This window comes from Ctenopharyngodon idella, chromosome 24 (assembly GCF_019924925.1).
Source record: "Ctenopharyngodon idella isolate HZGC_01 chromosome 24, HZGC01, whole genome shotgun sequence".
NCBI classification, from domain to species: domain Eukaryota; kingdom Metazoa; phylum Chordata; class Actinopteri; order Cypriniformes; family Xenocyprididae; genus Ctenopharyngodon; species Ctenopharyngodon idella.
In genome coordinates this window covers 16964787-16977447 of record NC_067243.1, presented here as the reverse complement: position 1 = coordinate 16977447, position 12661 = coordinate 16964787, and the positions used below count along the sequence as shown (strand labels likewise).

The 12661-nt window shown below is 33.3% G+C and overlaps 1 protein-coding gene across 2 annotated transcripts; it reads left to right on the top strand.

The window, feature by feature from the left end:
• The first annotated feature begins 792 nt into the window (after nucleotides 1-792).
• Nucleotides 793-12325, top strand: alkbh3 (alkB homolog 3, alpha-ketoglutarate dependent dioxygenase). 2 transcript variants are annotated; one of them, XM_051884873.1, is made up of 10 exons: nucleotides 793-929; nucleotides 1311-1405; nucleotides 3224-3288; nucleotides 3379-3413; nucleotides 3514-3561; nucleotides 3662-3768; nucleotides 7624-7712; nucleotides 7813-8022; nucleotides 9491-9589; nucleotides 11826-12325. In XM_051884873.1, exons 2-10 carry the CDS (start codon nucleotides 1330-1332, stop codon nucleotides 11928-11930), a joined length of 834 nt encoding a protein of 277 aa, XP_051740833.1. In that variant the 5' UTR covers nucleotides 793-929; nucleotides 1311-1329; the 3' UTR covers nucleotides 11931-12325. The 2 variants fall into 2 exon arrangements, with proteins under 2 accessions (XP_051740833.1, XP_051740832.1); XM_051884872.1 differs by having other exon boundaries at nucleotides 821-925.
• Nucleotides 12326-12661: the final 336 nt, after the last annotated feature.

Genomic DNA, 12661 nt, shown 5'->3' with positions numbered 1-12661 from the left:
TATGTTAGTAGACTTCTATTAAAGGGGTAGTTCACCCAAAAAATAATTTACTCGCCTTCAAGTTGTTCCAAACCTGTATACATTTTTGTTCTGCTGAACACGAGATCTGCTTGGTTACAAACATTTTCCAGGTTTGGAACAACTTGAGGGTGAGTAAATGATTACAGGGTTTTAATTTTTGGCTGAACTATCCCTTTAAATGTACTAAAAGAACATTTTTAATTTTTCCTGAATGAAGCACAAATTTTCAAACGTAAAGCAGAACATATCTGCAGCAATCAGTGTTTTCACTTACACCATAAAGTTTATAGCTTTGCCAACATTTTACAACCATATCCTACTTCTTAAAAACCTAATCTTTCTTTTGAATCTACCAAACAGCAGAAATTATCTGACTTTGTGTAAATAGCAAGGCCTGACATAATCTTCATTGCGCAATTATACACCTGAATGCAGTTCACTTTATCAGGTATTTAAGATACTTTGCCTAATGCCTATATAAAATTTAGGTTAAAAGTTAGTTGTATGTTTAAAAAATGAGCGAATACTTTCCTAATGTAAGTATACTTTTTTTTTTTTCCAGTGTCATTCTGTAGACTTAAATATTTCCTACGTAAGTTTAGATGTAATATTACAAAACAAATAGAAATAGTCTAGTAGGCTATCTATAGCATACGTATTGCATCTTAAACAAATATACAATATTATATTTGTATTATACACACATTTAATGTTGCATATTCATTTTCAAATAGCAGTGTACTTTCATATGACAGGGGGTAGGAACGATCATCTCAAGGTAGGAAATATTTAATCTGTCATTGTAGTAACCCGGACACGTTTCGATGAACACCTGAACTGATTGTATACTATTACACAAATGTTCAACGCTTTGAAGAATGAGATAAATCGACGCGAAACGAATGTGTGTAAGTATTATTGAAGTTGCTAATGTTTGGGACAAAGCTATCAGGTCATTAAAACACAGATTATAAACATGTCTCTGTCTAGGAAGTGTGCAAATCTAAGTATACTAGATGTCATCAGTCTATTTATATCAAACATACTTATGCATTTTATAATATGGCTCTCTATATGCTCATCTTACTTTTTAAATGATTGGTTTTAAAAACTGACCCACAACCCCGTTCCAGACTGAAATAGGAGTGCTATCCTTTAATGAGTTATTTACTAAAATTACCTGAAGATGGCAGCACAATTTTTCTGTAAGCATTTGTGAAACTGGGAGAAAAATGTCCTTCTAAGGTAGGTACTAAAGCCCACGGGCGTCATATGTTTTTGTCTTGTAGGCTAAGATTTGAGCTTTTGATGAGTGATAAAAGGCAGCGAGCGAGGGTCCAGGGCTCCTGGGCCAAACCTCTTCACAAACCACAACAGCCAACTGGTATGACAACTTTCCAAACATGTACCTTTTATAATACATGTACAGAAAAATATATCTCTTATGTTAAAGATATCAGAATGTTTTTTAACGATATTAAATTATATTTACATAATAGCGTCTGTTTAGTATTATACAGTGATTTCCAGGCCTGCAAAAGTCATAGAAGTCGATAAAATCTTGAAAAAAGTCATTGAAAATTGATTAAATAAATCATTTTTATTTGTATAATTTTTTTCTGTAAATGGTTAAACCTTATGCAGTAATAATGAATTTGGAAAGTTAGTGAAATGTCATGGAAATTAATAAAATCTTAAAGTCATTGAAACGTATTTAAATGTGTTTTTTGTATTTAAATTAAGTGATTAGGTAAATTATTTTTATTTCTATGATTTTTAACGTAAATGATTTTTTTTTTGTGAAAAATCCGTATTCATTAATAATGAATGACTTGAAAAGTTGTGGAAAAGTCATATAAATTAATAAAATAAAAAAAAAATAAAAAAAAAGAGTAATAGAAGCTTTTTTAAATAAATGATTTTCTTTTTAAATCCGGTGATTAAGTAAATGAGTTTTTTATTTTTTTTTTTTTAATTTACGTAACATCGTATAAATGATTGTCCAACATCCTTAAAGGGATAGTTCACCCAAAAATGAAAAATCTGTCATCATTTACTCACCCTCAATTTGTTCCAAATCTGTATGAATTTCTTTGTTCTGCTGAACACAAAAGAAGATATTTGGAAGAATATTTGTAACTAAGCAGATCTTGCACCTACGGAGCCCCGGACATGGCATGCAGGAAAAAAATAGTAGGCTAAATTCGTTCCCTCGATTTACTAAAACGTGTGCATGATTTACTATTTCGTTCCCTCGATTTATAAAGCATGATTTATAAATCGAGGGAACAAAATAGTAAATCGTGTGCACGATTTAGTAAATCGAGGCAACGAATTAGTAATTTGTGTGCACGATTTAGTAAATCAAGGGAACGAATTAGTAAATCCTGCACACGATTTAATTTTTTTTCTTGCATGTCATGTGCGGGGCTCCGTACGCCCCCCATTGACTGCCATAGTATTTTTTCCCCTGCTATTGTAGTCAATGGGGGGTGAGATCTGCTTGGTTTCAAACATTTTTCCAAATATCTTCCTTTGTGTACAATATATAACAAAGAAATTCATACAGGTTTGGACCAACTTGAGGGGGAGTAAATGATGACACAATTTTCATTTTTGGGTGAACTATCCCTTTAAGCAGTAACATCAAATGAGTTAAAAAGTAGTGAAAAAGTCATGCACGTCCATAAAATCTTAAAAAGTTATTAATAAATGATTATCTATTTAAATTAAGAGATTAAGTACATTATTTTTTATTATTTTTTTAAATAAATTATTAAATCCTTCCAAAATCCTTATGCAGTAATAACAAATTACTTGTAAAGTTATGGGAAAAGTTGTGATTTTTGAAAATTTGATTACATGACTAGAAAAGTCAAGGAAATTCATTGTTCAGAAGAACCTGGAATACCCACACTGTGAACATTTTCCATTACCCAGTACAATCATCATAAACAGATCATTTACATAAAGCCTGCTTAAATACAAGGGTCAGAGAGAGGATGAAAGGTTATATAAAACTAAATTAGGTGGCTGTTTTTGTTTCAAAAAACATTGACTAACTTTATAAATGGACTTCAAAAGACAAAACAGCCAATATAGGTGTAGTACAGTGTATCAATGTATTGTTTTCTGTAGTCTGTTAATTTTAGTTTGATTTCACACTTCTTTAATTTAAGATTATTTGTGTTTTATGTTTCAGCTCAAGATGCCCAGTCAGGGTCATGGAAATACGGACCACGATCATTTGAGTTCAGTCAGCCAGCTGTACGAGCCGTTCTGTATCTTTTATATGCTGTTTTCTTGGACAGCGCTCACATCTGAGTGTCTCTAATTTATCCTGTGTGTTTTTGTCAGCCCATCAGAGAGATTCCCGCAGAGAAAGTGATCGAGTGAGTGACTCAGTCCCAGGCACTTCCAAGCAATAAAACCCTGTTGATTGACATGTCATGTGTATATATATCCACTGTGTTGTTTTTTTCTTTTTCTCAGAAATGCCGGGGACTATGAGATTAGTCAGGGGCCTACTGGAGTGTCCCGGTAAGAATACTCAAATTTAAAGTAGTGTAAACTAAAAAAAATCACCTTCAAAAGAACATTTTCCTGCATTTAGGTAATTGTTTACTGTATTTCTGCTCAGACTGCGGCTCATACCAGGGTTTCTACAGCAGGAGGAGGCAGACTGGATGTTTAGTAAGCTGCTTGCTGAACTGCCCTGGTCACAAAAGACCAATTATAGGATGATGGGTAAGTTGCGTGTTGAGCTGTAAATTGTGGAGGGGGAAATAGTGTTTTAACATCTGGAGATTAAGTTCAAGATTAACCCTGTAAAGCCTGACATATGAAATAATAGTCAGAAAATCTTTTTTTTTTTTAAGTGTAACAGTTTATTGAACCTTTTAGACAAAATATTAAAAGCATCTGAAAAAAATATTTGATGCATCATGCTCATATAGCATGATATAGTGAGAATATGGAGCTCACACCTGATGAGGAAAAACACCTTAATTATATTCAGAGGCCAAAGTGAGCAAAAACATTCAATTTGGTGCATTTGCTGATATTTATATGGTCAAAAAGTATGAAATTCTGATAGTTTGTAATGTAAATCAATGAGAACTTTATAACACTATAGCAGTATACTTACATAAAATGCATATAATTATCAGTTGTCACTCTGTATCTCCCAATAAAATGTCTTAGTTAGATTATATTTAAATGCTTAGTTTTATGATCAAAGCTCTGTAATTTTCATTGTGGGTGCGAAACATATAATGCAATGCTATACAATGATGATGACTGAGAGATGTACAAATAAACATTTCTCAAAAGCCCGATGGATCATATTAGATGTGCACATTTTAACATGATTTTTCTAAAAAAATGGTGTATGGATAAACAAGTAAACATAAGTTGCTTCAGTCCAGTAAGTGTTCGTCTTGAATTACTAACAATAATAAAGCTATTCTTACATTTACGTTATAAAAATCAGTACATTTTTCACAGCTAAAAGACACATGAACCACGACCTTAAGGTGGAAATATTTACAATTATACTAAAAGGCCTTTTATTTCTTAAAAACATATAAACATCACAGTTTTTAGCAGTGTTGATCATGTTTAATAGAAATTTGTCTATTAAATATGACAGACAGTAGGCTTCGTAGGGCAAAAAGTGAGTCAGAAACTCTTTTAAATGTCCAACATAACTGAACATTAAGCACTAATACATCTTTGCCTAAAAATGGCACAATATGTAAGATTTTTGGATTCAAATATTCAAAAACCACTAGAACAATGTTATATATTTTGTTGACTTGTGTACTTATATTATCCCAAAAGTTTCCAACAATGTTTAAATCCAGAGAAATAAGCAATTATAACCAGGACTCGGACCGTGTCCGTGCATCACCTATCAACAACATTATACCCATGTTACCCTCGATTTCCGGTTTTATTTTGTAGAAACCATGGAAACACCAAAGACGCTTTAATATATTATGTTTTATTAGACAAGGGAACAACTGTTTGTATACATTCAATGACAGAAAATTAATCATGTTATATAGCTCAACACAGTAAGTCTTATTGTTTAAATCTCGTTTTCTTGATTTACAGCGATTTACCATGACTAATATCGATCTAGCTTACTGCAGTTTACAACAAGTGTCTCATAGTAGCTGCCGAGCGAACGCAGAGTAGCATTATAACAACTTTCAACACACTCAAATGTATCTAATATGATAAAACAGCGCTGCTTTACCCCACATACGCATGACCGGAAGAAGCTGAAGCGGCGACTGTAGCATAATAAAAGTCCCGCTGCTCTCGAGGCGTGTGTCGCGCTCGTCTCTCATTAGCAATCGCTCCAGCGGCCTCGTTCAGCTCCAACGGCTTTCAGCCACACCCTGCTTTATACTACAGTAATGTTAATAAATCTTTAATACATATTCTTATCCATGAATATGATTTCTGCCCAAGTCCCGTCAGATTCTTTCCACCGGCTACAGATGTGAAGATAACACTTCCCATGATTCTGCGAAATCAAGGCGTCATCAAGCTATGCCTTTGTTTTGAATAAGTGCCCTCTAGTGGCGAAAACTACATAGTGTGCCTTTAATTTCAACATTTACTCTTTCAATTCAGTTCTATGCAAAGCATGCTGGGAACTAAGAATCCACCCATGCAGTTTCAGTTAATGCAAAAAAAAAAAAAGATTCATGTAGTTTGAACACAAATGTTTTAAGTAAACCTCAATTTTTACATATATAAGTGGACTGAACACAATGAAATTATGTTGATAAATGTTCAGCAATTGTGTTGCTTTAGCTCATTTCAATAAAGCAAATTGAAAAAGCAGCAAAAATCATTTTTCATTTTGAACCTTGGTGCTAATGTGGGAAAACAGGTTCGAATCTGGCTCAAGACCAAAACAGGAGAATGAAAATAAGCATGTGCATGTTCTTACACACATATGATGACATTTTGCATCTGTCCCACTCAGACGTGTTCACGATGTGTGCTTCCCACAGTGACTCACTCTTTCCAGTCCTTCTTCATCAGTAAATTGGCAGGAATGCCACTGCCTCCAGTTCCCTCATCTGTTTACCTTCTCTAGGACCGACATCATTTGAAAAAGCCCCAAATATACCAAATGTTTAAACATTTGCTTTGGACCAGGAGTAGTTCACTTTGACTGTGACTGATCGAGACTTCTTGTGACAAATATGTTCTGGTTCTGTGAACTTTCAGCCCTTATTTGGTGCGCTGAAGATCATCATTAAGTCACATTTATTTATATAGCGCTTAGTACAATACAGACTGTTTCAAAGCAGCTTCACAGTAATAGATGGGAAAATAACAGTGATGATGTTGCAAAATTCTTCATTCATAAAAACAAATTCAATTTCAGCTGTAAAGCAGTTCTACAGAAGACAGTTCAATGTTGATTCAGTTCAGTAACAGTTGTCAATGTTAGTTCATCAAATTTGATCAATTAAGCTATAAGCTGCTCTTCAGAAGACAATAATGTCATTATTCAGCTCAATTTAGTTCAATGTTGATTCAGTTCAGTTATTCAACTCAATTTATCAAAATTTATCAATTATGAAACAAATTCAATTTCAACTGTAAAGCAGCTGTTCAGAAGACATATTGTCATTATTCAGCTCAGTTCAGTTCAATGTTGATTCAGTTCGGTTCAGTAATAGTGCCAATGTTGCAAAATTTATCAATTATGAAATAAATTCAATTTAAACTGTACAGCATCTCTTCAGAAGACAATAATGTCATTATTCAGCTCAATTTAGTTTAATGTTGATTCAGTTTGGTTCAATGATAGTGCCGACATTGCAAAATGTATCAATTATGAAACAAATTCAATTTAGTTCAATGTTGATTCAGTTCAGTAACAGTTGTCCATGTTATTTAATCAAATTTGAAACACATTCAATTAAGCTATAAGCTGCTCTTCAGAAGACAATAATGTCATTATTCAGCTCAATTTTGTTCAATGTTGATTCAGTTTGGTTTAATAACAGTGCCGATGGTGCAAAATGTATCAATTATGAAACAAATTCAATTTCAACTGTAAAGCAGCTCTTCGGAAGACAATAATGTCATTATTCAGCTCAGTTCAGTTCAATGTTGATTCAGTTTGGTTATTCAGCTCAATTTAGTTCAATGTTGATTCAGTTTGGTTCAATAATAGTGCTGATGTTGCAAAATTTGATAAATTATGAAACAAATTCAATTTCAACTGTAAAGCAGCTCTTCAGAAGACAATAATGTCATTATTCATCTCAATTTAGTTCAATGTTGATTCAGTTCAATTCAATAATTGTGCAAAGTTCATTAAATGCATTCAATTCAGTTATAAGCAGCTCTACGGAAGGTGATAGTGTCATTATTCAGCTCAATTCAATTCAGTTCAGTTCAAGTTCAATATCCAGCTCGATTCAGTTCAGGTTTTGCTCTCATTCGACACCGTCAGTGCAGTCAAATCACTAACATTAACTGAATATTACTTAATATGAATTGTCTTTAAACCCCAGTAGATGTTAAGCAGTATTGAAAGTATATTCAATGTGTTTTGCACTTCAGGTGATGCATATGAGGAACCCAGACTCACTTGTTGGTATGGAGAGCTGCCGTATACATATTCACGCTCCACTATGGAGGCCAATGCTCAGGTATATCGTATGATCTCATGTTTTATCTCAAGCAAACAAAAACGACATTTATTAGTGTGTAAATTAAAGTGTCCCTTTCCATATTTCTCTCTTATTATAGTGGCATCCAGTTCTTACCACTCTGCGTCAGGCTGTCGAGCAGAAGAGCGGCCACACGTTTAACTCATTGCTTTGTAACCTGTACCGGGACGGTAAAGACAGTATTGGCTGGCACAGTGACAGCGAGCCTTCATTAGGACCCCAGCCCACCATCGCCTCTCTGAGTCTGGGTGACACGAGAGTGTTCAGTCTCCGAAAGCAGCCACTTCCTGTAAGTCTGCGAATATGTCAGTCATACTAGGGTTTAAATGATGAATTGTGGTGTTTACAATAAGGATGCACAATTCATTAAGGCAGCACGATTAATCATAATAAAACCAAAATCATGATATGGCTGGCAGCTGTTGTCGACAAAGGAGGTTTATGGTTCCCTGCTGTTTTCCGCTGGACAAAAAACTAAAACTTGATGGTTTAACGTTTGTACTGAAAAAATGAAGACGGCCATATATAATAAATTAAAATAATAAATAAATAATTACTATTCATAATTTCTTAAATTAGGTTTTTTACAGTGAAATATTACAGTATTTTTATTTAGTTATAATACTACTGATAAAAATTATAATTATTATTATTATTATTTTCTTTTCTTTTTTTACAGTTTATTTAGTAATAATAATAATAATACTAATTATAATAAAAATGATATTAATTATTATTGTTGTTTTTTTATTATTATAGTCATATTTATACAGTTAAACCAAAATTTATTCAGACACCTTGAACATTTCATTCATTAATACAGTTTATTCACTATAGTTTAAAAAAATAGTAATGAAATATGACAAGATCTCAGAGTTAAACTGTGTCAGAAAAAATTAATCTTAATTATATCAGATAACACTTAAGCAAAACATGGTCAGGTCAAAGTGTCTGAATAATTTTTGGTCCCAAATTTTTATCAATTTTACTGGTAGTCCACTGTATGAAGAAATTTTTGGGTATAATATGTCACAGTTTACTTTATTTTGCTATCCTCACTTACATAAATGAGCTATAATGTCCTGCACCCACTAGTAAAAATATATCAAAAATATCTGAATAATTTTTGGTTTGACTGTATATAGAATCACAAAAGTTTTGGCCAAATTGTGCAGCTGTATCAACAAGCTTTTTATGCTATCAAATTTTTTATCAGAAAAAAACACCAATTAAATAACACTGTTCAATGTAATGTTTAGCAAATCTCAAAATGAATATCCAATTTTCATGCTGTACATTTATAATGTTGTATTGCCTAAGTTCAATTGTAGCATTTATTTTAAAATTTTATTTTTAATGTATTTTAGCATTTTAGTATCTGCCGTTTATCCAATTTTTGGCCATAACTTGAAAATAATTACCGACTTATCAGCAGAATTTTAATATCAGTTTATCCCTAGTTTTAAAACGTCAAATCTTAATACTTTTATCAAAATCCTGATTTCATTGTTAGTGAAAGTTTTAGTTTAATTTAGTAATTTTCTCGTTTTAGACTGCGTTTGCTTCTGACGTCTGTGTACCCTGATTATGTTTCCATTATGTGTCTCATTTTTGGTTTGAAGGGGAAAATGTTTGTAAAACATTATTTGAGCTTGTTTTCCCAACAGGTGGCTAAATGTTGTGTCTGCTTCAGCTTATTTGAAGAATGGATGTTAGTTGAATTTGAGGTCATGGTAGATTCGGTGTATGTGTTCCAGGAGGACAAAGGAGACTACAGCTATGTGGAGCGCATACGCATCCCGCTGACCCACGGGACCCTCCTGCTCATGGAAGGCTGTACGCAGGAGGACTGGCAGGTACGTCACATTTATCTGCTCTGAAGAAATCATCTAATTTTGATCATCAAAACCAGAATCAGTAATCTAAACATTGTTTTCTTGCTAAGTTGCACCACAAGCTCAGACGGCAGCAGAAAAACACTAAGATTTCACTGGTATTTTAGATAGTGTGAATAATGTCTTTGGTGAGATAAATATTTCAATGTATTTATCAGTATCATCCTCCTGGAAATCATTTGAGCCGATTTGCAAGAACTTTTACAGAGAGTTTATTTAAGATTTAATGTGACTCTTAAGAACTGGCAGGAGCATTTGTTTAGTCTAATATGAGCGGTGAAGCTGCCAGTTAATAACAGTCTTCTAAACAATGCTGATAAGCAAGACTGTGAAGAAAGGCTGAAAATGGCTAAATCAAAGGGTTAGTGTTCCTTTGTTTTGGCTCTACAGTACATTCTAGAAAACTGATGACACGTGTTTGGGATGATCTGGAACGGTCACACGGTTTACTGCCGAGAGTCTGTTAAGTGCATACGCTGCTGTAATAGTGTGAAGGGGGAAAGTGAACTTGTTTCTTCACAGCATACTGAAGTGGACAGTGTTTCCAAGAAAGACTTTGCAAAACAGTGCACATAAAATACTACAGACACTGGAGGAGAATTCACAAAACATGCAATATTTCAGAGCAGAAACCTACCCACTCGCAATCTAGATGACCGGGAGCTAAATGCTCTAAAATAGCAATGCAATGTAAATTAAATCATTATAGTCACTCTTTTTAGCGCAAACATGCTTCTATTAAGTGTAAATATATATGTGTTGTGTGTGTGTGTGTGTGTATATATATATATATATATATATATATATATAATAAAATGTTATATATGTGACCCTGGACCTCAAAACCAGTCATAAGGGTCAATTTTTTGAAACTGAGGTTGATGTATGGATTGTTAAGATAGGACAATATTTGGCCGAGATACAGTTGTCCTTAGCAATGCATATCCACTCACAAAAATACATTTTTGATATATTTATGGTAGGAAATTTACAAAATATCTTCATGGAACATGATCTTTACTTAATATCCTAATGATTTTTGGCATAAAAGAAAAATCGATAATTTTGACCCATACAATGTATTGTTGGCTATTGCTACAAATAAACCTGTGTATGTATGTATATATGTGTGTGTGTATATATATATATATATATATATATATATATATATATATATATATATAAGATATATATATATATATATAAGATATAAATTTAGAATTTTAATTTGGTTTTATTTATAATTTTTATAATTGCATTTTATGGTTCTTTACAGTTGTATACATTCTTGTCATTTCATTCATCAGGATTGTAAAAAAAAAAACACTTTTTCGTAGTTTTATTTAACAGGTTATTTTGCAATTTTGTATATTTTTGTCGTTTCATTTAACAGATTTTTTTGGTTTTTTACATTTTTGTACATTTTCTATTGATCAGCAATTAATCATCAAATGACGATCAAATAAAGTAACAAAAAGTAATATAACCAGTCATATATCCATACACACAGATGAGATGAGATGTAGACTTTGTGCATTTAAAATAATAAATGATCTTTGTGGGGTTTTTTTTGTTGTTGTTGTTGTTTTTTATGTAAAAACCTGCTTGAAGTTATTTTTGTCCTGTTTGAGTTGTTTTTGGATTCCGACTCCACGGCGAACTGCAGGCCTTTGGTGAGGCACAAAGAATAGCGAAAGGTCAAAAACATTTTATGGCGACATCTGAAAACTGTTTAAGAAAGGTCACTCGCGGATTGTGCCAAAAAGCTTGGAGAGGATCTTATTAGGTTGACATAACTCTCATTGACCTGTCAAAATAAAGCTAACTAAACCCACATGTATGGCTGTTTCCCTTTAAAATGTGCGCCAAATACTTATAGGCTTTAAAAGCCGTTACATAACTGTCAAAGGGACGTTCTGCGTCAAAAATATAACTGTGGACACCAATTCAACATTGTATCTGTGCATGTAAACATACTGCTTTTGCTTAGTCAAGCTATATTCTTCATCATCTGTCTGTCCAAATATACACGACACAATGTGTAATTGTATATTTGAATTATTAAATACACATCATGCATCACCGCTGTCTTTCGAGGCGAACGCCATGGCTGATTAACCTTCTTTAAGTTGGTACAGTTGCTACATTGCCTTGTTGTGAGTGCAGTTTTAACATTTATTAATGTTCTTTTGAATAGCACCAGGTGGCAAAGGAGTACCATGACCGCGGGCCTCGGATAAATCTCACTTTCCGCACCATGTACCCGGAGCCAGAGCGTCCCAGGTGGAGATCTGTGAGATGATCGCTGAGAGAAGAGTCAGCAGGTTTGAAGCGATCTGAAGAGGTCTGTCCCATTCACAGACTATACTGTTAAACACATCCTTTCTGTTCAATTTAGGTTTGAAGACCTGAACAATGATAAACTTGACTGGCATTAATGTATTTTTGTTTACATAAATGATTATTTTCTCACAGCTATTGTCCACAAAATAGCTTTTGTTCCTAGAAAGAATTACAGGTTTATTACTTGTTTATGACGTTTGTTTGGAGAATATACGTCAAATAAATGGTGCCAAGTGGCCTATATTTCAGTTACAGCCCCCAAAGGCTCTTTTTATAGCTAAATTGCTGTTTAAATATTGCATGTTCTGCAATTTTTCATTTATAGCTTGTGGTGAATAAACTTGAATTACAACATTTGTTCAGTGTCATTATGGGGTTGGTTACACTGCCTTTTAAAAGTTTGGGGTCGATAAGATTTTTTTTAATGCTTTAAAAGAAGTCTTTCCTGCTGTGTTTTACACACATTGTTAAAACAACATGCACATGTTGTTTTCACAATTCTATAATTAAAATTACACATGGGTGATGTAAAACATTTTATTATTGAGGTAACAAACAACTCAAAACTCGCCTTTTCGACAAACACACCGTGTCCTCTTCTCAATATTGATGAGTCACGGTTGAGTCCTTGTGTGGTTGGTTGAGCTGAATAATTGTCTCTGTGTCAACACACATTACCACCAACCTTGA